This window comes from Leopardus geoffroyi, chromosome E3 (genome assembly GCF_018350155.1).
Source record: "Leopardus geoffroyi isolate Oge1 chromosome E3, O.geoffroyi_Oge1_pat1.0, whole genome shotgun sequence".
Taxonomy (NCBI): Eukaryota; Metazoa; Chordata; class Mammalia; order Carnivora; family Felidae; genus Leopardus; species Leopardus geoffroyi.
In genome coordinates this window covers 38,697,900-38,721,043 of record NC_059340.1, presented here as the reverse complement: position 1 = coordinate 38,721,043, position 23,144 = coordinate 38,697,900, and the positions used below count along the sequence as shown (strand labels likewise).

Sequence of the window (23,144 nt, the reverse complement as noted above, 5' to 3'; positions counted from 1 at the left end):
CTGCCTTAAAAAAGTTTAAAAACAAATCCTGAAAGGATCAAACTCATCTGTGAGTCAAACGCTTTCTAGAACAAACCCAACCCTCTCCAAAGGAAGACAACAAAACTCATATCCGACAACACAGTCACAATGTCTACTACATAGTCAAAAATTACTGAACATACAAAGAGGTAGGAAAACGTGACCCATAATCAGAAATTGTATTTCTTTTTTTTTTTTTTTATTTTTTTTTTCAACGTTTATTCATTTTTGGAACAGAGAGAGACAGAGCATGAGCGGGGGAGGGGCAGAGAGAGAGGGAGACACAGAATCGGAAACAGGCTCCAGGCTCTGAGCCATCAGCCCAGAGCCCGACGCGGGGCTCGAACTCACAGATGGTGAGATCGTGACCTGGCTGAAGTCGGACGCTTAACCGACTGCGCCACCCAGGCGCCCCAAGAAATTGTATTTCTATAGGGGCGCCTGGGTGGCTCCGTCGGTTAAGCACCCGACTGCAGCTCAGATCATGATCTCAACAGTTGGTGAGTTTGAGTCCCACGCCGGGCTCTCTGCTGTCAACACAGAGCCTGCTCCAAATCCTCTGTCTCCCACCCCCTACCCTCCTTTCATGTGCACGCTCTCGCTCTCCAAAATAAACATTAAAAACAATTAAAGAAAAAAAGAAATTATATATATAAAGAAACCAAAGACCATAAATGAAAACCCGGCCTTCAAAAGAAGAGTAGGAAAGGAACAAAGAGAAAAAAGGAACAAAATACAGAGCGCAAATAGTAAACAAATAGCAAGATGGGGCCCTAAATCCAACTATATCAATATTCAATGTAAATAAGGTAAACACTCCAAGACTAAGATCATCAGAATAAATTAAAAATAGGTCCCAACCATATGCTCCTTACAAGAGATGGATTTATTAGTATGTCTTTTATTTTAAAGATTTTATTTTTAAGTAGTCTGTACACCCAACATGGGGCTCTAACTCACAATCCCGAGATCAAGAGGCCCATGCTTGCTCCACCCAGCCAGCCGGGTGCCCCATGGACTGCAGATATGAAGACACAAGAGGGTAAAAAAAAGACATACTTTGCAAGTATTAATCATAAAAAAGTAGGAATGGCTACGGTAATGAGACAAGTAGATTTCAAGACAAAGAATATTAACAGAGATCAAGAGGAACGTTTACAATGATAAAAGGCTCAATTCATCAGCTAGAAAGAATAATCCAAAATGTGTATTTGTCTAATGAAAGGGCCTCAAAACACAGGAAATAAGCAGTCAGACTTCATACTGACTAAAGAACAAAAAAGCTACAATTTCAGTTGGGTATTTTAATACTCTCTCAGTAACTGACAGAAAAGACCAAAAAAGGTCAGTTAGAGCACAGCTGATTTGAGCGCAGGCCACCAACCTGCTCTGACATTTACAAGACACCTCACCCTCCAGCGGCAGGATGCTCATTCCTTCAGAGCACATGTAGAACATTCACCAAGAAAAACGATATCCTCAACCATCACACGGGTCTCAGGAAACTTCAAAGGACAAAAATCATAGAGTATATTTTCTGGCCACAAAGGAATTAGAAATCAGTAACAAAATAGTATCTGCAAAATTCCCACATATTTGAAAATTAAGCAACATACGTCTACATAAAAGCACAAATTAAATCACAGGTAAAATATAAAAATTCCTTGAACTAAATGATAATAAAAACAAAATATCACAATTTATGGGATGCAGTACAGAGCAATATTTTGGATGAAATTTACTGCTCAAATGTTAATATTGGAAAAGTCTAAAATCAGTGATCTAAGTACCTATCCCAGAAAGCTAGAAAGAGCAAAATAAACCCAAATTAAGTGGAAAGAAAGTAACAAAAACAGAATTAATAAGAAACGAAAAAGGTAAAACAAAACCTGACTGTTTGAAAAAATAAAATTGACAAATCCCCTCCCAGCCTGATGAGGGAAAAACAAGAGGGAGAAACAAAAATTATAAATATCAATGGGGGGGGGGGGGCGGTGAATGAGCATTATCACAGATTCTACAAGCATTAGAAGGAAATTAGGGAATATTATTAGCAGATTTATGCCAAATAAATGTAAGAACTTAGATTAAATGGATAAACCCCTTGAAAAACAAATTATCAATACAAAAGGCAGGAAGAAGTGAAAAATTTGCATAGCCTGTACCTATGAAATTAATTCAATAATAATTAAAAACCTTTTCATCAGAACAACTCCAGACCCAGATGGTTTCACTGGTGAATTTTATCAAACATTTAAGGAGTAAACAATACTAATCTTAGACAAACTCTTTCAGAAAATAAGGGAAGAGGTAACAATTCCAAAGTAATTTCATGAAGCCGGTAGAGTCTTGACAGCAAAAACAAGTAAGGACATGGCAAGAATATCCCTCACGAATACAGATGCATAAATCCTGGACAATGTTTTAATAAATCAGATCCAGTAATATAAAGAGAGAATAATACATCATGATCAAGGGAAATTAGCCCAGGAATATAATGTTGGTTCAACACTCAAAAAGATGTACTTGCTCACATTAATAGAACAAAGAAAATTTTTATGGTCATCTCAACAGATGCAGGAAAAGTATCTGATGAAATTCAGCCATCAGCAAAGTAGGAACAGTGGGGGCTTTTCTCAATCAGGGAGCCTACAACTAATACCATACTTAAAGACAGCAATGGAACGCTTTCCTCCATGGTCAAGAATACCAGAAGGGGTGTGTACGCTCTCACCACTTTCATGAAATACTGTACTGGAGATCTCAGAACACTAAAGTCAGAAAAATAAAGTCCAAGAAGTAGACTGCGTTTATTTAAAGACAACATGACTCAAAATGTTAAGGTATGTATTAAATAAAGAATAGAACCAATAATGGAGTTGAGCAACATTACAGGATATAATGTTAATCCAGACAAGTCAAGTTGTATTTCTCCATATTAGCAACAAACAAGTCAAACTGATAAAAAACCTAGAAATTAAACAGAAACGAAAATAAGAAACTAAACAACCTGATTTTAACACTTATAATAAAGCTAAAGAAATGGACAGACAGCTCAATGGAACAGACCAGAACAGGGGTGGCAGACTTCTTCGGAAAAGCAGCAGTTACTAAAGATTTGTCTTAGCAGGCAACCTATGATTTCCATGCCTCAATCTTTTATTTGTTTTTTAGTTTATTTTGTAACCAACCCTTTAAAAATATAAAAGCCATTCTTAGGTTGTGGGCCATATAAAAACAGTCCACAGGCCAAATCTGGCCCATGGGTTATAGCTTGCTGACTCCTGAATTAGTCTAGAAAACAGACCCCTCCTTAATCCAACCAATTCCATTCCTACTTATTTATCCAAGAGAAATGAAAATTTCTATGTCCACACAAAGACTTACACAAAAATATTCACACAAGCTTTACTCTTAACTATTCCGAACAGGAAAGCACCACGACCTCCGTGCAGAGGAGACCAGATAGCAAGTCACGGTGTGTTCATACAATGGAGTGCTATTTGGCAATAAAAAGAGCAACTAAACTTGGGCAACAGTATGGATGAATCTCACTCCGCAAGCAAAGGAAGCCTTGCAAAAAAAAGTCCGTGTCCGTACGATTCTGTTCACACGGAGTTTACCTGAGAACAGGTAAAACTCATGCATGGTGAAAGAAATCAGTAGTGATCGTAGGGTTGGGATGGGAGAACAGGAAAAGGGAAGAATACAAAGGAACTTTCTGGGGTAATGAAAGTGCCCTAGACCTTGAAAGGGGTGTGGCCTATCCTCCATGAGTTTTGACAAATGCATCGAATGAACACTTAAGATCTGTGCATTACACACCATGCAAATTATATTTCCAAAAATAATAAAACAATAAGATATTTAAAAAGTTAAATACATGCAAAAAAATAATCCATTAACTCTAGATCCTAATAGTTGACCTTTAGTTGAAAAGTAACAAGGTTGACTGGGTTTCCTTACAAGTATTACTCTTCAAAATAGTCACTTGGGAGACTTATCTAATGAAAGGATTCAATGTTGCTGTTTGCAGAACATTCATTCAGTTTGTTTTACAGAAAATAATGTTACAAAGTTAACTGTAAAAAAAAAATAGGACTCTAACTCTGACTTTACAAAAGAGATATGTGGGAAGCCTGGGTGGCTCCATGGGTTAAAAGCGTCAGACTTCGGCTCAGGTCATGATCTCGCGGTGCGTAAGTTCGAGCCCCGCATCAGGCTCTGTGCTGACAGCTCGGAGCCTGGAGCCAGCTTCGGATTCTAGGTCTCCCTCTCTCTCTGCCCCTCTGCTGTTCATGCTCTATCTCCGTCTCTCTGTCTCTCTCAAAAATAAACATTAAAAAAAATTTTTAATTAAAAAAATAGAGATACATAATTATAGATAAAAGACTGGTAAGAAAGACATCAAAAAGTTAACACTAATTATGAAGTAGGTGATAGCATTATGGACAATGTTTTCTTCTCTAGACTTTCAAAATTTTGTACAATAAACACTATATTTACTAGAAAATATTATCTGAAAACATTAAAAAGGCAGTCTCATTATCATTTCGAATGTTCTGTGGTTATCTCAAACCCTTTCTGTAAGACAGCGTGAGCCACGAGTCAATCTCTGAAAGTGTTTCAGCATCCAGGCACTGTGCTAAGAACTATACATACACCGCATTATTCCATTAGTACAATTCTCCGAGACAGATACTATCATCACCCCCTCTTTCATCTACACACTTCTCAAAGGCAGGTGCTATCATTATCCTCATTTAAAAGACAAAAAAACTAAGACCCAGAGTCATTACATAATTTTCCCACAGCTGATAATTACTGGAGCCTGGATTTGAACTGAGACAACTTTCTCCAGAGCCCGGGCTCTGCTCTTAAGCGCACAGCCGGACCGTATTTGGGGGATGGCAGCTGCTACTACTGCAACGACTACTGCTCCAATTACTGCTACTACTACCAGAAAGAGGAAGATAAAGGAAAGGAGGAGAAAGAAGAAAAACAGGAAGAAGAAAGAGGAAGCAGATCAAGTACTATCTGTGGTCAAGCCATTTAATGTACATATACAATCTGTTAATTCAAAAGCTTTTTTAATGTTTATTTTGAGACAGCGAGAGCGTGCGCACATGCCTGAGCACCGAGTGGCAGAGACAGAGAGAGAGAGAGAGAGAGAGAGAGAGAAATATGAATGAATCCTGAGCAGGTGTGCACAGGGCTCAATCTCACAAACCATGAAATCACGACCTGAGCCGAAATCAAGATTGGATGCTCAACCGAGCCACCCAGGTGCCCCTAAAAAGTTTTAAAAAGAAATAAATTCATGGGTAATTATCATAGGAAGTTAGGCACAGTTATGATCACCTTCCATTAAGATCATGGATAGGATTACTGAGCTGGCTTTGTATTTTCCCCCCAAAACTTTTGCCTACAGGAGCAGTGTGCACCCCATGGCACAATGCATCCAATCAAAGCTTCCAGGGGCGCCTGGGTGGCGCAGTCGGTTAAGCGTCCGACTTCAGCCAGGTCATGATCTCGCGGTCCCTGAGTTCGAGCCCCGCGTCAGGCTCTGGGCTGATGGCTCGGAGCCTGGAGCCTGTTTCCGATTCCATGTCTCCCTCTCTCTCTGCCCCTCCCCCGTTCATGCTCTGTCTCTCTCTGTCCCCCCAAAAAAATAAATAAACGTTGAAAAAAAAAAAAAAAAAAAAAAAAGCTTCCAGTCTCCTCAATCCATACAGTGACCACTGATTTCCATGGCAGTCTTTTAAAAAAAGGATTTACTTAAAATCCCCTTGTTTTCTTTGCATTATTTCAAGGATCAGATGACAGTACATGAAAATAAGAAAAGCATCAGACAAATGTGCAGTATTATTTCTCCCGGTATTAAAGGTAAGAAATTTCCTATTATCATTAAAAAATAGAGAAGGTGGGTGAGTCATTCATTCCTATAATAGCCAGGTTGGCTGTATTAATTCCTTACTCACCATAATCTGCTAATTCATTCCTTCAGCACACAGGTGCTCCGAGTGTGGTCCCTGACCAGCACAACCAGGGTTACATGGGACCCGGCAAAAAATGCAAATTCTTAGGCCCCACCCCAAACCCACTGAATCAGGAACTCAGGGGAGGGGCCTAAGACTCTGGGTTAATGAGCCTCCACTGATTCTGCTGGAGGCTCAAGCCTGAGAATCACTGCTTCATCCCATTTGACCAAAATGCTGGCTGCCTGGGTCCGTGGGGGTCTTCATACACTCAAAGCCTTTACCCCTTCGGGAGAGCTTCAGGCAAGAGTGAGTTCTATGTTTTCTGACCACTTTCCAAAAGAGAATTATACTCCAAAAATCTTATTTAAAATTAAGCCCTCGGGGCACCTGGGTGGCTCAATCGGTTGCGAACCAGACTTTGGCTCAGGTCATGGTCTCGTAGTTCATGAGTTTGAGCCCCACATCAGGCTCTATGCTGACAGCTCAGAGCCTGGAGCCTACTTCAGATTCTGTGTCTCACTCTCTCTGCCTCTGCCCTGCTCCTGCTCTGTCTCTCTCTTTCTCTCAAAATAAACATTAAATTTAAAAAATTAAGGGGAAAAAAAGGCCCTCGCCTAACCCCTTGTAAACATGGTTTACCATGTAAACTATTTTGGGCCCTTTCAGATCTGTTACTTCCAAGAAAGGACTAACAGGATTTCTAGGGTCACAAAAGCACATTTTTATCAACCTTAGAATTAGATTCTGGACTCTTGGCCAGACACATCTTGACACCATCCTCTATCAGCTTCTGGCTTCCCTCTGCCACCTCTGTCCCGAGCAACAACTCTTGGTACCTGTAGCCGGGAGAATAATTTCAATGCACAGCTTCCAATTTCCACTTGCATTTATCTTTTTGGCTTTCCTTCTAAAAGACAAGCATTTGGGTTATTTTCAGTGGAAACCTACAACACGCTACCAAAAAGATAACATATCAGGTTTTGCCACTGTTGAAGTTGAGAAACTGTTTCTTTTAAAGTCCTATCATGTTAACATTATTGCCATGTTGTTGAAATAGCTGTTTTCCATTAAAAAAAAATTTTTTTTTTATGTTTACTTATTTTTTGAGAGAGAGACAAAGACAAAGCATGACCACAGGAGGGGCAGAAAGAGAGGGAGACACAGAATCCGAAGCAGGCTTCAGGCTCTGAGCTGTCAGCACAGAGCCTGACATGGGGCTTGAACTCATGGACCATAAGGTCATGACCTGAGCCAAAGTCAGATGCTTGACCGACTGAGGCACCCAGGAGCCCCAAGGTGCCCCTAATTTTAGAACAGAAAACAAATGGTTACATCAAGAAAGAAAACATGATGGACGAGCTGGGGGCAGGGGAGGACACAGGCAAGGGACTGACCACTGGCCACTCCCACGACTCCCTCCCCCAGCCTCAAGGTCACTCCTTCCAAATTGAAGTCAGTCTGCCCAGGAGGGACGAGGGGTTACCTGCTACTGCACAAAGACACCCTAAAAGGCAGAAAGTGCTGGATCTATTCTGATGGCCAAGCTGACAAGCCGACCACACAGAGGGTCTCAATGGCATCAGGCCATTCACCAAATGACCAGTTCACGAGAAATTACCAATTTACCAAAAACCTTTTAAGAAATATTCTTCTTCTTCTTTTTTAATGTTTATTCTTGAGGGAGGGAGGGAGGGAGGGAGGGAGAGGGGGAGAGAGAGAGAGAGAGAGAGAGAGAGAGAACAAACACGTGAGAGCGGAAGGGCAGAGAGAGAGGGGAGACACAGAATCTGAGACAGGTTCCAAGCTCCGAGGTGTCAGCACAGAGCCTGAAGTGGGGCTCGAACTCAGAGACTGCCAGATCACGACCTGAGCTGAAGTCAGACACTTAACCTACTGAGCCACCCAGGCGCCCCTATATTTTTTATTTTGAATATTTTCTTGAAGAGTCACAAAATTGGGAATAAGAAAGTGGGAATAATCACAAACATCAAGAAAGTCTAAAATTATTAAAGCCTGAAATGGAAAGAATTTCTATTAAGATACAAATTGTAAAACTGACCCAAGAACAGAGGCACAGGTTGGTGACACAGAGACCTTTGGCCAAACTGTGGGACCTAGTTCTGGCTATGCCACCCACTGACTATACGACTTGTGCTAAACTATTCAACTTCCCTTCCTTCTCTCCACTCCGTGCTCCTCCACTTTGTAAAAAAATTTTATTATTACTTTTATTTTAGAGAGAGTAAGTGTGGGGGAGGAGCAGATGGAGAGAGATAAAGAGAATCCGAAGCAGGCTCCACACTCAGCATGGAGCCTGATGCAGGACACGACCCCATGACCCCAGGATCATGACCTGAGCTGAAATCAATAGTCAGATGCTCAACTGACTTAGCCACCCAAGCACCCCAAAGATTTTTTTTTTTTATTTTTTAAATAGGCTCCATGCCCAGTGCAGAGCCCAGTTCAGGGCTTGAACTCACAACCCTGAGATCAAGACCTAAGCTGATATGAAGAGTTGGACACTTAGCCAACTGAGCCACCCAGGCACTCGTGTGTTCCTCTATTTCTTAAGGTGTGACATGGAAATACTACGTACTACCCACTTTATATATTTTTATGAGAATAAAAGTAAATATTTTGAGTTCTTCTCAAAATTGAGTAAATTTAGACCTTTCTTAAAGAAAAATATATTGATCAAAGAGACCAACAGTCTAAAAAGTCCAGATCTATAGAAAATAGCAAGAGTGTTTGTCAAAGATCTTCAGTCAGCCCCCAGGAAAAAAAGTTTTAGGCCTGTAGAGTTGTACAGGTGAAGTCTCTCAAATCCTCAAGAAATAGATTATTCAAATGCCAAACCATTTAGAGAAGAAATGTGAAAGGGTTCCAAATTCACTTTGACCAAGTTAACAGGACATGGATATCAAAACCTGACAAAACACAAAAAAGAACTTGGATCAATGTCACTAGTGATTAATAAGAAGTAAAAATTCTAAATGAAAGACTAGCAAATAAAACTTAGCAATATATTAGCTTTTAATTTCACAATTACAAAGATGGCTCAATTTGATGTTAGGCTCAATTTGATGTTAGGAAACCTACTGAGATAATCTGTCACATACATAAAACAGAAGAGAAAAAAATCACAGGATAATCATCACAGATGTTAAAAAGGAATTTGATAAAATCCAAAAACTAATAAATGAAGATTCAATTATTGAATTTAAAACGACTCCAAACCAAAACTCACACTATACTTAATAATAAAATACTAGACACACCTCTAATCAGATCCAAGACAGAGAGGTCTAAGAACATAAACATTGGGAGGAATACTGGCAAGATGATGAAAGTATCAACAAGGCAAAAGATGACTGTCCGCTGGGAAAACCCACGAGAAACATCTGAAAAAGCATTAGAATAAATAAGAGAATTCCATAAAGTGGCCAGATTACCAAAGTGACACGTGTCTATCAATATCTTTCCTGTACTAAAACAGTAGTCGGCTAGGTAATGAAAGAGAATAACTCATCGAAAGCAACAGTAAACCCATCAATCCGTGCAGAAATAAACAATAAAAAAGGCATATTACCTATATAAAGAAAACTATACAATGCTTCTGAGCAACAGAAGACTGCATGAAATGCAGCCAGTTATCCATACAAGTTATAGTATGGATAGGGTAAGAGGACTCAGGAAGCCACAAAACTTAAAACTTAACATGTCAAATTCCTTCTTAAATGATTCACAAAGTTCAATACAATCCCCATCAAATTCCACAGTTTTTGCTTGTTTGTTTTTAGGAATTTGAAAAACAGCCTTAAGTTGATCTGAAGCAGCACTTCTCAATCCTGACTGCTCTCTGAAGAACCGTAAACCGAATCAACGCTCATGCCACACCCCAGAGAATCTAACTTAACTGGTCTGCAGCGGGGTTCAGACATCATATTTTTACAAATCTCCCCATGTAATTCTGACGTGCACACAGGGCTGAGAATGACACATCTAGAAGAGTGTAAGAATGGCAAAGCCAATTTTGGATGCTTAAAAAAGAAGGAAGAGCAACCACTTCCGTCATGGATTAAAGTTCACTATACAGGTAGGATGCTATGCTTTCGGCACAGGAGAAGCAAAGATCAATGAAACAAGCAAACAAAAGTCCAGAATTGGACCCAAGCCCTGTATAACTTGAAAATGAGTAAAAAGTAATAAAAATGGTACATCACATCACTGGGGAGAAAGCTGGACCAGCGATATCTAAGTAAATGGCACTGGGATGACAACTGTAATTTGGGAAAAAACATGCAGCTAGATCTCTACATCTCACTCAAGCCAAAAGCAATTCCGAGTGAAAGATCCAAGATTTAAGGGAAAAGAATACAGGAGAATATTTCATAATTTTGTAACAGGGAAAGCATTCCTAAACATGATATAAAACCCAAAAGCCACAGAGGAAAAAAAATGGGTGAATCTGTTTCCATAAAAACTGGTAACATCCATTTATTTGGTGAAAAACATAGAACTATCAAACTGTAAAGCCTAAGTACCCATACGTCTGGTAAAACAGGCTTCAGCAAATAGAAAAGAGGAAAAAACTTACATTTATTAAAAGGTTTTAATTTTTAATATACAAAGAATATTAAGAATATAAACCAACAAGAAAAAAAGGAAACACAACAGAAAAACTAACAGAGAATATGGGCACAATATAAATGCCCAGGAACTCAGGAAAAGACATTTCTGCCTAAGAGAAGGACAAATCAGTAAAAGGATGTTTACTGTCAGTGTTGCAGAGGATACGGGGGACAGACTCATCTGCTTTTGGTGAGGGCATAATGTGTACAATGTTTATGGAGCGTATCTGATAATATGCTTATTAAAAATGTATCCTGGGGCGCCTAGGTGGCTCAGTCAGTTAAGCATCCAAGTCTTGATTTCTGCTCAGTTCATGATCTCACGGTTCATGAGAACAAGCCCTGTGTTGAGCTCAATGCTGGTGGCATGGAGCCTGCTCGGAATTCTCTCTCCCTCTCTCTCTGCCCCTCCCCCTCTCTCACTCTCTCAAAATAAATAAAGTTAAAAAACTAAGTATCCTTTAATCAAGAAGTTTCACTACTAAGGATTTATCTGGCAGATACCCTCAGCTGTACAAAGATGTATGTATAAATCAAAATTGTTATTGTCAGCAAAACACTGTAAACAACCTAAACGCACAGCCATTAGGGCATTAGTCAAATAAATTAAGATATACCTGAATCAGGAACTTTTTAAAATTTTTATTATTATTTTTAATGTTTATTTACTTGAGAGAGAGAGAGAGAGAGAGAGAGAGGAGGAGGAGGAGGAGGAAGAGGAAGAGGAGGGGGCGGGGCAGAGAGCAAGAGGGAAACAGAATTTGAAGCAAGCTCCAGCTGAGTGTCAGTGCAGAGCCCAACATGGGACTTGAACCCACAAACTGCAAGATCATGACCTGAGCCAAAGTCAGACACTTAACCAACTGAGCCACTCAGGCATCCCTCCAAATCAGGGTTAATACCGTACCCAGTGAGAAGGACTGAGCTCGATCCAACATGGAACTCACAACTTCCATAATATTAAGTGGCAGGAAATAGGTACATGTATTTATACACACATACATACATACATACATACATACATACATACATACATAAAGGGAGGGAGAGAGAGATGTTATACTATTACTACTCTTTTTTTTTTTTTTTTTTTTTAATGTTATTTATTTGAGGCAGGGGGCAGGAGAGCTTGAGCAGGGGAGGGGCAGAGAGAGAGTAGACAGAGAATCCCAAGCAGGCTCTGTGCTATAATGCAGGGGCTCGATCCCACGACCCGGGAGATCATGACCTGAGCCAAAGTCAAGAGTCAGATGCTCAACCAACTGAGCCACTCAGGCACTGCCGTACTATACTAGTCTTTATGTTTAGGGGGGGAGATATCTATACGCGCGCGCGCGCCTCTCTCTGCACAAATCATACCCAACAGGATAGTTAAGAAATAGTTGTCTTTGGTGAGAAACTTTGGGAGAAGCAAAGGTCAAAATTTAAGGGAGATCAACTTTTCAGTTCTTACTCTAGCACTAGCCTTTTTTTTTTTTTCTTTTTTGGTGGTTTGTTGTTAAACCACATACCTGATTACTTTCTAGAAATGAAATTTTTAATAAAGCCTTTGACCCAGTAACCTCACTTTTCGAATCTATCCCACAATGTATGCGGATATACCTACACAGAAAGATACATTCATTGCAGCTGTGTTTATACTAATGAAAAACCACAATCCAAATGTTCACCATGAGAGGAGTAGATCAATAAATTACGGTGCATCAAATAATGGAATACTTTGCTATCAGTAGGAAAACGAAGAATCTGTGCGCGCTGACAAGGAAAGGTAAGCAGGGTATGTACTGTTACGTAAAACACCAAAGTGCTTATGTAGCTTGGTTCCATTTCTTATGAACAAACAGTATGTGCTAAACATAACTGTATAGAAGTGATTGTAAGAAACGAGGCTGACCTCTTCTATTATTTGAATTATTTTATAGGAAAAAAAATTTTAAGTGTTTATTTTTGAGAGAGAGAATGGTGGAGGGGCAGAGAGGGAGACAGAGGATCCCAAGTGGGCTCCATGCTGACAGCGCAGAGCCCAATGTGGGCTTGAACTCATGAACTCTGAGATCATGACCTGAGCCCGAGTCAGATGCTTAACCAAATGAGCCACGTAGGAAATTTGTGTTTTCTTTGTAATGACCATTTTTATTTTTTTTATTATTATTTTTTTAATGTTTATTTATTTTTGACAGAGAGAGACAGACCATGAGTGGGGGAGGGGCAGGGAGAGAGGGAGACACAGAATCTGAAGCAGGCTCCAGGCTCTGAGCTGTCAGCACAGGGCCCGACACGGGACTTGAACTCAAGAACCACGAGATCATGACCCGAGCCGAAGTCGGATGCTCAACCAACTGAGCCACCCAGGTGCCCCTGTAATGATCATTTTTAAAACAACACTATTTTTAAAAAAATTTCTTTTTCCCCGTGTGCATTTTAAAATCTTATTTGGGGGGGGCGCCTGGGTGGCTCAGTTGGTTAAGCATCCCAACTTCGGCTCAGGTCATGATCTCATGGTTCATGGGTTCCAGTCCCACCAGCCTGGAGCCTGTGTCTCCCTCTCTCTCTATCCCTCCCTCCACCACGCACTTGGTCTCTCTCTCTCTCAAAAATAATAAAAACATGTAAAAATTTTTTGTTAAGTCCTATTTGGCTTAAAATGCGCTTGTCTCTTGCTCTTCCTATTTGTCTATCACTATTCTTTTGTTTCCACCCAAAGGCCATGACAACCTTCCAAAAAACACTAGTCCCAGTCCTTCCTTTGCCGTCAGCCTCTTTGGGAGGCTGTTCCTGCAGGGCACAGAGGGGGCAGTCTCCACAACACCAATGCGGCTTCCTCTCCACGCAGTGAACACTCGAGAAGGGCTGTCTGAAAGATCACTCTGCACAAAGGAATGAAAACTCGGGGCAGCCAGAGGAGCATGGGATGACAGAGATGGACCGACCAAGCACAGACTACAGGAAACCTACCAGAACGAATAAACAAAACCACCGGATTCTTCAACAAATGAACTGTAAGGATCCTAGAGATAACAGATTCTTAAGAGCCGTATCAACTGAATGTAAGTTGTCCAGATTTTACGAGAAAAAAAAACCCCTATAGAAACAAATTATGACACACGAGACCACTGGAAATCTGACTTATCCAGGAGACCTCGAAGACGTGAAGAAATCATCCATGTATTTACACATGAGAACGGCGCGTGTTGGTATATCAAGCCCAACTTTTAGGAATAAGCATGATCAGTGGCTCACCGAGTATGATCAAAGGGCCCAGAGGCCTTCTGTGGGGGAGGGGGTCTTGACGTCAAAACTACTTCATAAAGTACGAAGACATTATTGCCTTTTTTTATCTCATTCTCTCACAGAAACATAGAGGCATTTTCCAGAAGCTCTGGGATACCATGTGATACCACTGTGCTTAATGGCTAATGGAACGTGTGCTTGGTATTCAAAATTCTGTTCCAGTATTTAATGTGGTGAATATTGACAGATATAATGCACATTTGAAAGAAATCTCTCAACAGTGGTTAAGATTATCCAGGACTTCTACGACCAAAAAGTTTGAGAACCCTTGCATTAAACCCTCTGCATTCTCCAAAAAAAAAAAAAAAAAAAGGAACTGTTTTCTAAGTCCATGGTGCAGCATGGAGTGATGAGTGAACTGGGACAGAGCAAACATCAAGCAGACCATGAGCCCTAACCCACAGAAATCTCTTCTCAGCCGACCTCTAGAACGCAGGTGTCCTCTGCAAATGCCAGGGACAAGTAAAAGTGAGCTTCACATTCCCCTTTAACAACATTCCAAGAGAGATAAATGCAATTTTAATGTCTGGAATTATAGGTGACTGCTGAACAATGCAGGGGTCTGAGGCTCTGACCCCCACCCAGTTGAAAATTGGCATAGAACTTTGGATTTCCTGAAAACTTAACTACTAATAGCCTACTACTGATCGGAAGCCTTGCCAATAACATAAACAGTAGTTTAACACTTATTTTGTATGTTACATATATGTATTATATACTGTTTTCTTACAATAAAGCCAGCTAGAGAAAAGAAAACGTTATTAACAAAATCATAAGGAAAATGCATTTATAGTACTGTGTTTATGAAAAAAAACCCACCCACGTATAAACAGACTCACATAGTTCAAACCTGTGTTGTTCAATGGTCAACTCTATCTCATTTTTATTTCCCAAGTTAAAAAAAAAAATGGTCTCCTTACCTAAGACAGTCCTCGGGCTTCCCGTGCCTCTCCCAATGCCCCCATGAGCCTTGTGGGGAGACTGTGTGCTACTCTTACTTCTCCTTTTCCTTTATTTGGACACAAATCCAAGCAACAGCCAAACGATCCTACTGTTCTAGAATTTGCTGTTCCAAATGCTGCCTGAAACAGGTGCTCCAGTGGCCGCCGCTGAGTAGCCTTTGTCTGGGAGCCTCTGCGGGGCCTGCTCCCTCACTGAGAATCAGCCTGCCCCCGTCCTGTCCCGTCTCCCATCTCCCCAGCTTCTCCCCTCCCTGCTCTCCAAGTTCAGCCGCCACTCTGCATGCCCGCTGCCCACTGCAGGCCGGTAGCTACAAGCCAGAGCCCAGCCTGCAGAGGGCCCCCGGCCCCCCGGAGGCTCTGGAGAGCGCAGGGGGCCGGGCTGCACCCTACGTTCCGAGTCGGGAGCTCTGCGCTTCTAACAAGCTCCTTGCAGACGCTGCCCCTGCCGGCCCACGGACCCCACTCTGGGGACCACAGCTCCCCAGTCTCTCCTGTGACCCGAAGGCCCAAGCTGCCCAGGCTCCGCCGCCTCCTCACGGAAGGCAGCTGAGCAGCCCGGAATGCAGCTTCTTTGCTGGTAAAATGGGGACTGGGACAAAAGACACTTCGCCGGCCGGGCGAATGTCAAAAGGAAAGGGTCTACCGGGCGACAACTCCGTCAGCTGGGTAAAAGCGGGATAGAGCAGCCTCCACGAGAGTCAGGGATGCGACACAAAGCTGATTCCCAGCAGAAGGTGCCTCTTTCAACCATGTGGTCCTATGTGCACACATCTTCCTAAGGGGCTGAAAACTGGCAATCCAGATACCTTCCCAACGTTCTCAACTGCCTCGCGTGCAGGCTACTCTACTGCGGGCTTCTTTAACAATTCCCACCTTGCTGTACTGCATTTTAGAGAGAGAGCGTGCACGAGTGGGGGAGGGGGAAGAGGCAAAGACAGAATCACAAGCAGGCCCCACACTAAATGCAGAGCCCGACAAAGGGCTCGATCCCACGACCCTGGGACCACGACCTGAGCCGAAATCAAGAGTTGGACGTTCAACCGACTGAGCCACCCAGGCGCCCCAAGAATTCCCACTTTAAGGACAGGGGCAGAGATCTTTCTCTCTGGGTTCCAGATACCAACTCTCCCTCCTCCAAATCTGAGGGGCAGAGGGAAAGACTGAAGGAGGCAGGAACATGCCGCATTCCACCAGCCCCCCACCCCCGTTACCGCGTTACCTGCTAGGAAGGAGAAGCTCCCCGCCCCCAGGAGTAGGAAGCATTCAGAGCACTTCAGCTCACTTACCTTGGTCATGCCTCCTGCCTGCGCCGTGTTCAGTCCCGCGTGACTGGCCATTTGCGGCGAGACCTGCGTTAACGTCTCGGCCAACACGCTGCTCGAGGCCCCCTGCATGGCGGGCGCGGGGTACGGCATCCCAGCTCCCCTTCCTCTGCCGGCTGCCCCAAGAGAGCCATTCATGACTTGCGCCTGTCCTTGCTGCGCCTGGTTCATTAAACTATGGCCAGAGTTACTATTGAGGAGGGCAGGGTGGGTCTGGTTAAAGTTAGCATTCATGCAGATCCCAGGTCCCGTCTGCGACGTGGCAGGGCTGCTGGTCACCAGCCCCACTTGCTTTTGTGCTTGCGGATTCAGTGCTTGGGAAGCAGGGGGAGTGGGCCCAGGGGTGCTGGCTGCCTGTTTGGGCAGGCTGGGGGCTGAAGAATCTCCCTGGTTCAGAGGGCTCTTGCCCATGGCACCCAGGCTGGCCATGTTTGCACTGTTCGGCTGCCCTTGAGCCTGCCCACCGAGGCCTTGCTGCACGGGGCTGCTGGCGCTAACATTTCCTATTCCTGGGTTGATACTAGAGCCGCTGCCTCCGCGCAGAAGCTCCGACAGTTGTTTATGTTTGGAAGCAGCATCTGGAACAAGGTTCCCACTGTTTATAAGGCCTAATTCTCCTCCATTGGGGATCAGCTCATCAGGAAGATCATTTTCCAAGTCAAACAATGATCCAAAATCTAGAAATTAAACAGAAATGGAAATGAGAAACTAAGCAACCGTAAGAGCTTTCCAAATGTCATTATGTCACTATGACCTTAACCCAAAGGAGCACCGCCCGAGAACACTGGCACGTCTTAAGAGTAACGTTAAAATGATTGGAAACTTCACTTGGGAAAATAAAACAGGGAAGGCTAACCTTCAAACGCTAAAGGAGGAGAAGTTAAACAGAGAGGAGAGGAGGGTCGGCCCTACTAGATTTTATCATATATTCTAAAACAATAATCAAATCATGTGGTGTGAGGAGAAACATAGATATACAAATTAAAGGAAATTAATGGAATTAGAGGAAATTAATCAATTAAACCTTCACCAAATTATGTTAAAATGCTCTGGAGAATGTATGTGTGCCCTGATAAATGGGCATCAGGTGAGATGAAAAGCAATTGGGGGAAATTAGACTCTAACCTTAAGTGATCACAGAGTTAAACGGTAAATTATTAAAGAAAAACAAAAACAAAACAAAACCCGAGCCTAAACAGAATATGAAGAGTTCTCACAGTGTTGAAGCTGCAGAAAATAAAGACATGTAAAGGAACTAAGAACAGTTAAAAGGAAACGAAAACAACTTGACAACTACTTGTCTGACGTGAGAGGGGTTACGGGCAGCACGGGGACCTCCAAGCGTGAGCACACAGGATTTCCCAGTCCCTCTCAAAGTACCATTTCTCTCTCGTGTGGCCTCTGTGTCATCTCCGTCCCTCAGTCCCTCACCGACCACGCCTCCTTCACCCCGAAGCCACCTGGCCACGTGCACAAAGCACAAGATGTGTAGGAAACAACACGAGTGGCCGTGTGTGTGGCATTGACATGGTACACACAAGGTGCGGAGGCGGCCCAGCCCAATGGGTAGACCGAGGACCCGACTGCCTGCTTGTGAGCCCAGCTCTGCTTCTAGTCACTCACGTACTAGCTCTGAGCTCCCTTGACTTTCTACACCTTGGTTTCCTCTGGAAACGGGGGGGGGGGGGGGGGGGGGGGGGGGGGGGGGGGGCGGGGGGACGGTGATAATGGCCACCAGACCTCACAGGGTTTCGTGGGGACTACGTGAATTAATAAACATAAAGCATTCCAACCAACAGTGCCTGTGGGGCTAAGTATTCCATCGTATTAGCCGTTATTACCGTTCCACAATGATAGAAGGTTTAATAAATTACTGTATAATATTACAAAACGTTACATATCTCTTAAAATAATGTCGAAGACTAAAAAGGTAGGAAAATATGCATGTTATGTAAAAACATGCAAATGACATCGTATGTAAAATGGCACGTCAAGTAAGATTAGAACTGAAGTACGTGCACGTGGGCAGTGGCTGGACAGCAACAGGCCAAAAATAAAGAGTGGTACTGGTCAAAGTGGTGGGGTGATGAGTGCATGTGTCTGTTTCCGTTGTTTAAATACAGTCGCTCCCGCTCCCCACTCTGAAAAACTGAACGGTCTTCTCCACGGCGGCAGGACCAATAGACTACTGACCCAGCAAGCCCCTCGCGTGACTGCTCCAAGGTTCCTCTAAGGAAGGGCAACACCATCCCGGCTGCAGGAACAAGAGTGACTCAAGAGCCACCCACTACAAGTACCTTCTTGCAGGGACGCAATCCCAGCAAAGAGAATTGAAGGCAAGTTGGCCAAGACTGTTCTGGACAAGGTTCTCCTTCCTTACAGCAAGGCATGCTCGGGAAGAAATCTCCCTTTCCCTCCCCAGACAGGAGAGGAGGCACCACTCACACACTAAGTAAGGACGGGCTACAGCAAAACTAGACACTGGGTTCATGAAGCCATCTAAGCTGAATTATCCAACTCTGTGCCCTCCCTGCCTTCAGATTTCCTGTGATGTGAGAAAATACACTTCCTATCATTTAAGCCATTCTAGCTGAAGTTTAATGAAACGTGCAGCCGAAGGCATCTTGGAATCTCCATCATGTCTATGGATGAAGTTCACACTCCTTCATAAGGCATACCAGGCCATCAGGAGTGGCCCCTGAGCAACCCCTGGCACCTTCTGATGTGCCCTACCTTCCAGCCACAACACAGTGGGCTGTCATACGCAGAAATCCTTCTTCTGGATGCTCTCTCTCTTGGTCACAACACCCCTCCCTCTCACTCAGGTTCAACACAGTGACTCTGAAGACTTCCTTCAGGCTGCCCCTGCAGAGCGGACCCGTCCCTCTTTTCGGCTTCCAAAGTTCTCTGTACATACGTGTTATGTACAGACCACCTCTAATACATACCAAACTCATCCTACCCGGCTAGAAGGAATTAGAAATTACTTGCAACTGTACACACACACACACACACACACACACAGAGTTTTTGTAGAACCTGTGAGAGCAAGTTGCAGACAGTTATGAGCCCTTCTTCCCAAGTGTTTGACCATGCATCTCCTAAGAACACCATTTCACAAAAACACAGCACATTTATGAAATTTAGTAAATTTAACACTGACCCAATACTTAATGTACTGACTGCCCTTACTCAAATGTGACCAGCTGTCTCATGAACACCCTTCATCACATTCCCTCTCCTGGTCTAAAGCCCAATTCCGGGCCCCAGTGCACCTCGCTGTCATGTCTTTGTCTTTTCGTCTGGGAAGGTCCCTTAGGCTTGTTCTTTCATAACTCTGACATTTTTGAAGAGGACAGGCCAGTTGGTTTTGTAGAACGTCCCTCAATTTGGGGTTGCTTCCTCCAGATTACAGGACATGTAATTAGGAAGAGACAGAGGAGCTGACTCCTGGATACAACAGACAGCTGAGACACAACCACTGATCAGGGCTTTTTGCATCTCGATGTGGTTTGGTGGGTTCCATTCCATAGCTCTTATGGCATTATGTTGTCCTGAATTTGGAGATTCACTAAGGTCTCCAGATACAAAGAACACGTTAAAATTAAAAAAAAAAAAAACACATGAAATCAAGGAAAAAGAAAACAACTCTCCAACGTAACTCAAGTTTTGTTGCCTTCCAGCCTCTAGCCACACGCATACGTTTTTATTCCATATTCTTTTAAGATTTTAGTTTTAAGTAATCTCTATGTAGACCCAACGTGGGGCTCCAAGTCACAACCCCAAAAGTCACAGTCGCTACCAACTGAGCAAGGAAGGCGCCCGTACTCCACATTGTTAAAAAACAAATAAAAAAACCCAAGAAACCAACAAACCAGTGTGTGTGTGTGTTTTAATGCAATGCTTCTCAACGTATGAACATGAAAATGAAACTACATCTAAACCAGCAAGTAGGAACCATGAGGACAGAGATCGAGTTTCCTTTCTATTTCCCAGGGAGGGGATTAAGAGACGGTGTTAAACACTGTAAATCCTTAGAAGGAAATGAACTCCAAATATTTAATATTTAAAGTTTCGAACAACCTGCGGAAGTTCCCTGATTGGTTCTTCCAAGCGTCTGGAAGCATTTTTCCTAGGAGAGGGCAGCGAGGCCAGGACCAGAGCAGGCAAACCTGAATGCATAGTTAAACACGGCAGTGTCAGACCGAGGGTCCCCACTCCGGTGTGAGAATGGGCAACGAGGAAGGAAAAGGAACACCCGGAAGTGGAACACCCGTGTCCAAATCCTGGCTGAATCGACCAGCCCTGTGTCCCTGAGCAAGCTGCTCCATATGTGCATCTCGCTTCCCTCGAGTGTGAAACAGGGCCGACATCCCAGGGTTATACGATGAAAGCTCGAACAGGCACATGCTGGTTTTCTTATTCCATATTGCACAAAAACTTTTAAATATCTTACCTTTAAGGAATCACCCACCATCCTGCCACTCTCAAATTTACCAGTTTGGGGTTGTTGTTTTTTTTAATGTTACCATACCTCTACTCCAAATGCACACGCAACTTTGACAAGTGTCACAAGGCAGCATGTCTTGGGCTCACGTTTGGTTTGTACTGGTTTGACACATTTTGTCCACCTTGACCACTTTTCTCATCTTATTTCAGCCCAAACGCATCTCCCAGCCATTCAGCTGTAGAAAGAATTGACTAATTCTACTCACGTCCTCACCTACCAGTCCCAACACTTATGAACGTGTATACACCCAAATATACAAGGAGTCTATAAAATAAAGACGGCTTGTGGAGGGCCATCCGTACTCACAATACCACCCTTCTCACCATTACTGTCACCATGTTCCCTATTCTCCAGTTCAAAAAATTGACAACAGAGAGTGAAGAAGGGAAGCCAGGATATTGCAACATACACAGTTATGCTTTCTACACACCACAGTGTCCCAACACAATGGTTGGGCAATACCAATCTGAATCACCGGAAGTTCCTAAAATTCAAGATTGAGTGTTATAACTTCCAGTCCCAGGTAAGTTCCCTTCTCTCTACCAAGTTACCGGGGACCCAGGAGAGAGCAGAGCTGAGGCTGAATAAGACTCATGGGACCATGCTTTCTAGGGGCTCACCTCTCGCAGGAGACTTCTCTGTCACACGGCAAACACCGCCTGTCATGCCTCTACAGCCAACCGGAATTTTCTCTTTTGGGGCTCTTCAGATGCCACCCTAGAGTCCGTCCCTTTCATTAAGCTGATGTGAGAAAAAGGTAGCTACGGGCTTCCTGGTCTCTGTCACACTCCTACAAAGTTAGGGCATCCACAGCATGGAAAGTCTTCATCCAGCATGGTCGCAAGGGATGTTTCACTTCTAGGCTGCTCAGAGAAACCCTGCTCCAGGAAACAATCCCCTCTAAACACTGAAAGACAAGGCATCCTACACATGTTCTAAGATCCATTCTTATCCACCATTATCAGAAGTCAGTATTTCATCTTAAACAAGTAAAGAACTACTATCAGGTACCCTGAAAAAAAGCTCTTCATTTTACAAATCAAATACCAGGTAAGTGGCTGAATCCATCCATCCAGCCTGTAACATCTGAAAACAGCTTTGTTTGAAGAGTCTGTTCAAATGCAGCTGAGCCAATCATCCACAAAACACATCCTTCCTCAGGTTTTCTAACATCTCCTCTTTCTGTCGTAACACCTTATTTTTTTCCTTTCAATGGCAATTGGGGCCCCAAATTCTCTGACTGGCAGAACTGATTTTTCTGTTCGAATGTACACAATCAAGTTGATCAAATCTTGTACTGGCCAGAAGTAGTAACTCTTCTATAGTCGGCAGACATGACTGAGTCTTAAAAGCATACTATCAACTCCCAGTTAAAATTCACAAGGCTTTAAGGACCATGACCGAGGGATCGTGTCTACTCAGTGCCTTGCATAAAATGCTTCTGTGAATCGGGCTCTCTACAAACCCCTTCACGCTGAGGGAACGAGTGAATTACAGAGAAGAGTGCCCAAGTTACAGGATACACAGTATCAATTTTAACACTTGCCTTGTGTAGCCAAAGATATAAAATAGTCATCTTAACATTTATGACTACTTTCATAAAAGAGAAACAAAGAGAACAAAATTCAATAATGAATTCTCCTGCCCTGCTTCCCCTTTACGCAGCCTCATTATCCTGCAGGGGACCAATCAGGTTACTTCTCCCTCCAGCTCCCCCTCGGCATCCATGGCCCTCCATCCCATGGCTGATGTAAAGATTAAACGGCATTAACACAGAATAAGAGATGTTAGCTTGAGGAAAAACCTAAGAGTGAGAGTTTAGACGCTGTTTCATGTTCATGTTTCTCTACTCTCAAGCATGAAACTCCCCTCCCACAGATACCCTGCCTTCCCCACCCACGCCCACGGCTCTCTGCAGCCCTTACTCTCAGTGAAAAAGGTCTGCTTTTGTTTTTCTTTCCGTAATCTCTTTCGGCATTACTCGTACTAGAACTATTCAAATGCTTCTCTTAAATCTTAAGAACGCTCAGAACTTTTATATATCCGCCCTGGAAACTTTTACAAAAAGAATTTTTAATTCCCGAGACAAAACTGGATACAAAAATTAATCCAAACGGGCAAGGCATTCTGAAAAGGCTCATATCTAAAGAGGAGGAAATAACAGAAGGGTAAACACTTTCACAGGGTTCTAATTCTTGGATGATCTGGAGACCATTCGAGACCCCCGTGGCACAGTCATTAACACATTAGTCAGACACTCGCGACGCAGGAGCCACAGCCCAGTGTGGTGAGAATAGTACCTCGAGGTCTTGATTCAGGCCCATATCTGTCACTTCCTCCTCCTACACCTCCTTACTATTTCCTTAGCTCTAAAATGGAAAAGAAAACGGCACTTCCCTCTAGGATCATTGATGAAAGGATTAAAT

The 23,144-nt window shown here is 43.1% G+C and overlaps 1 protein-coding gene across 5 annotated transcripts in view; it reads right to left on the bottom strand.

The window, feature by feature from the left end:
• LOC123589147 (CREB binding protein) overlaps positions 1-23,144 on the bottom strand; it is a 129,314-nt gene that overhangs the window by 88,144 nt on the left and 18,026 nt on the right. For 4 of the 5 annotated variants that reach the window (XM_045460826.1, XM_045460827.1, XM_045460829.1 and 1 more), the window contains exon 2: positions 16,173-16,885. The exons of the other annotated variant lie outside the window; for it this stretch is intronic. In XM_045460826.1, the coding sequence (XP_045316782.1) occupies positions 16,173-16,885 (713 nt within the window). The remainder of the gene's footprint in view (positions 1-16,172; positions 16,886-23,144) is intronic. 5 annotated transcript variants of the gene reach the window in all.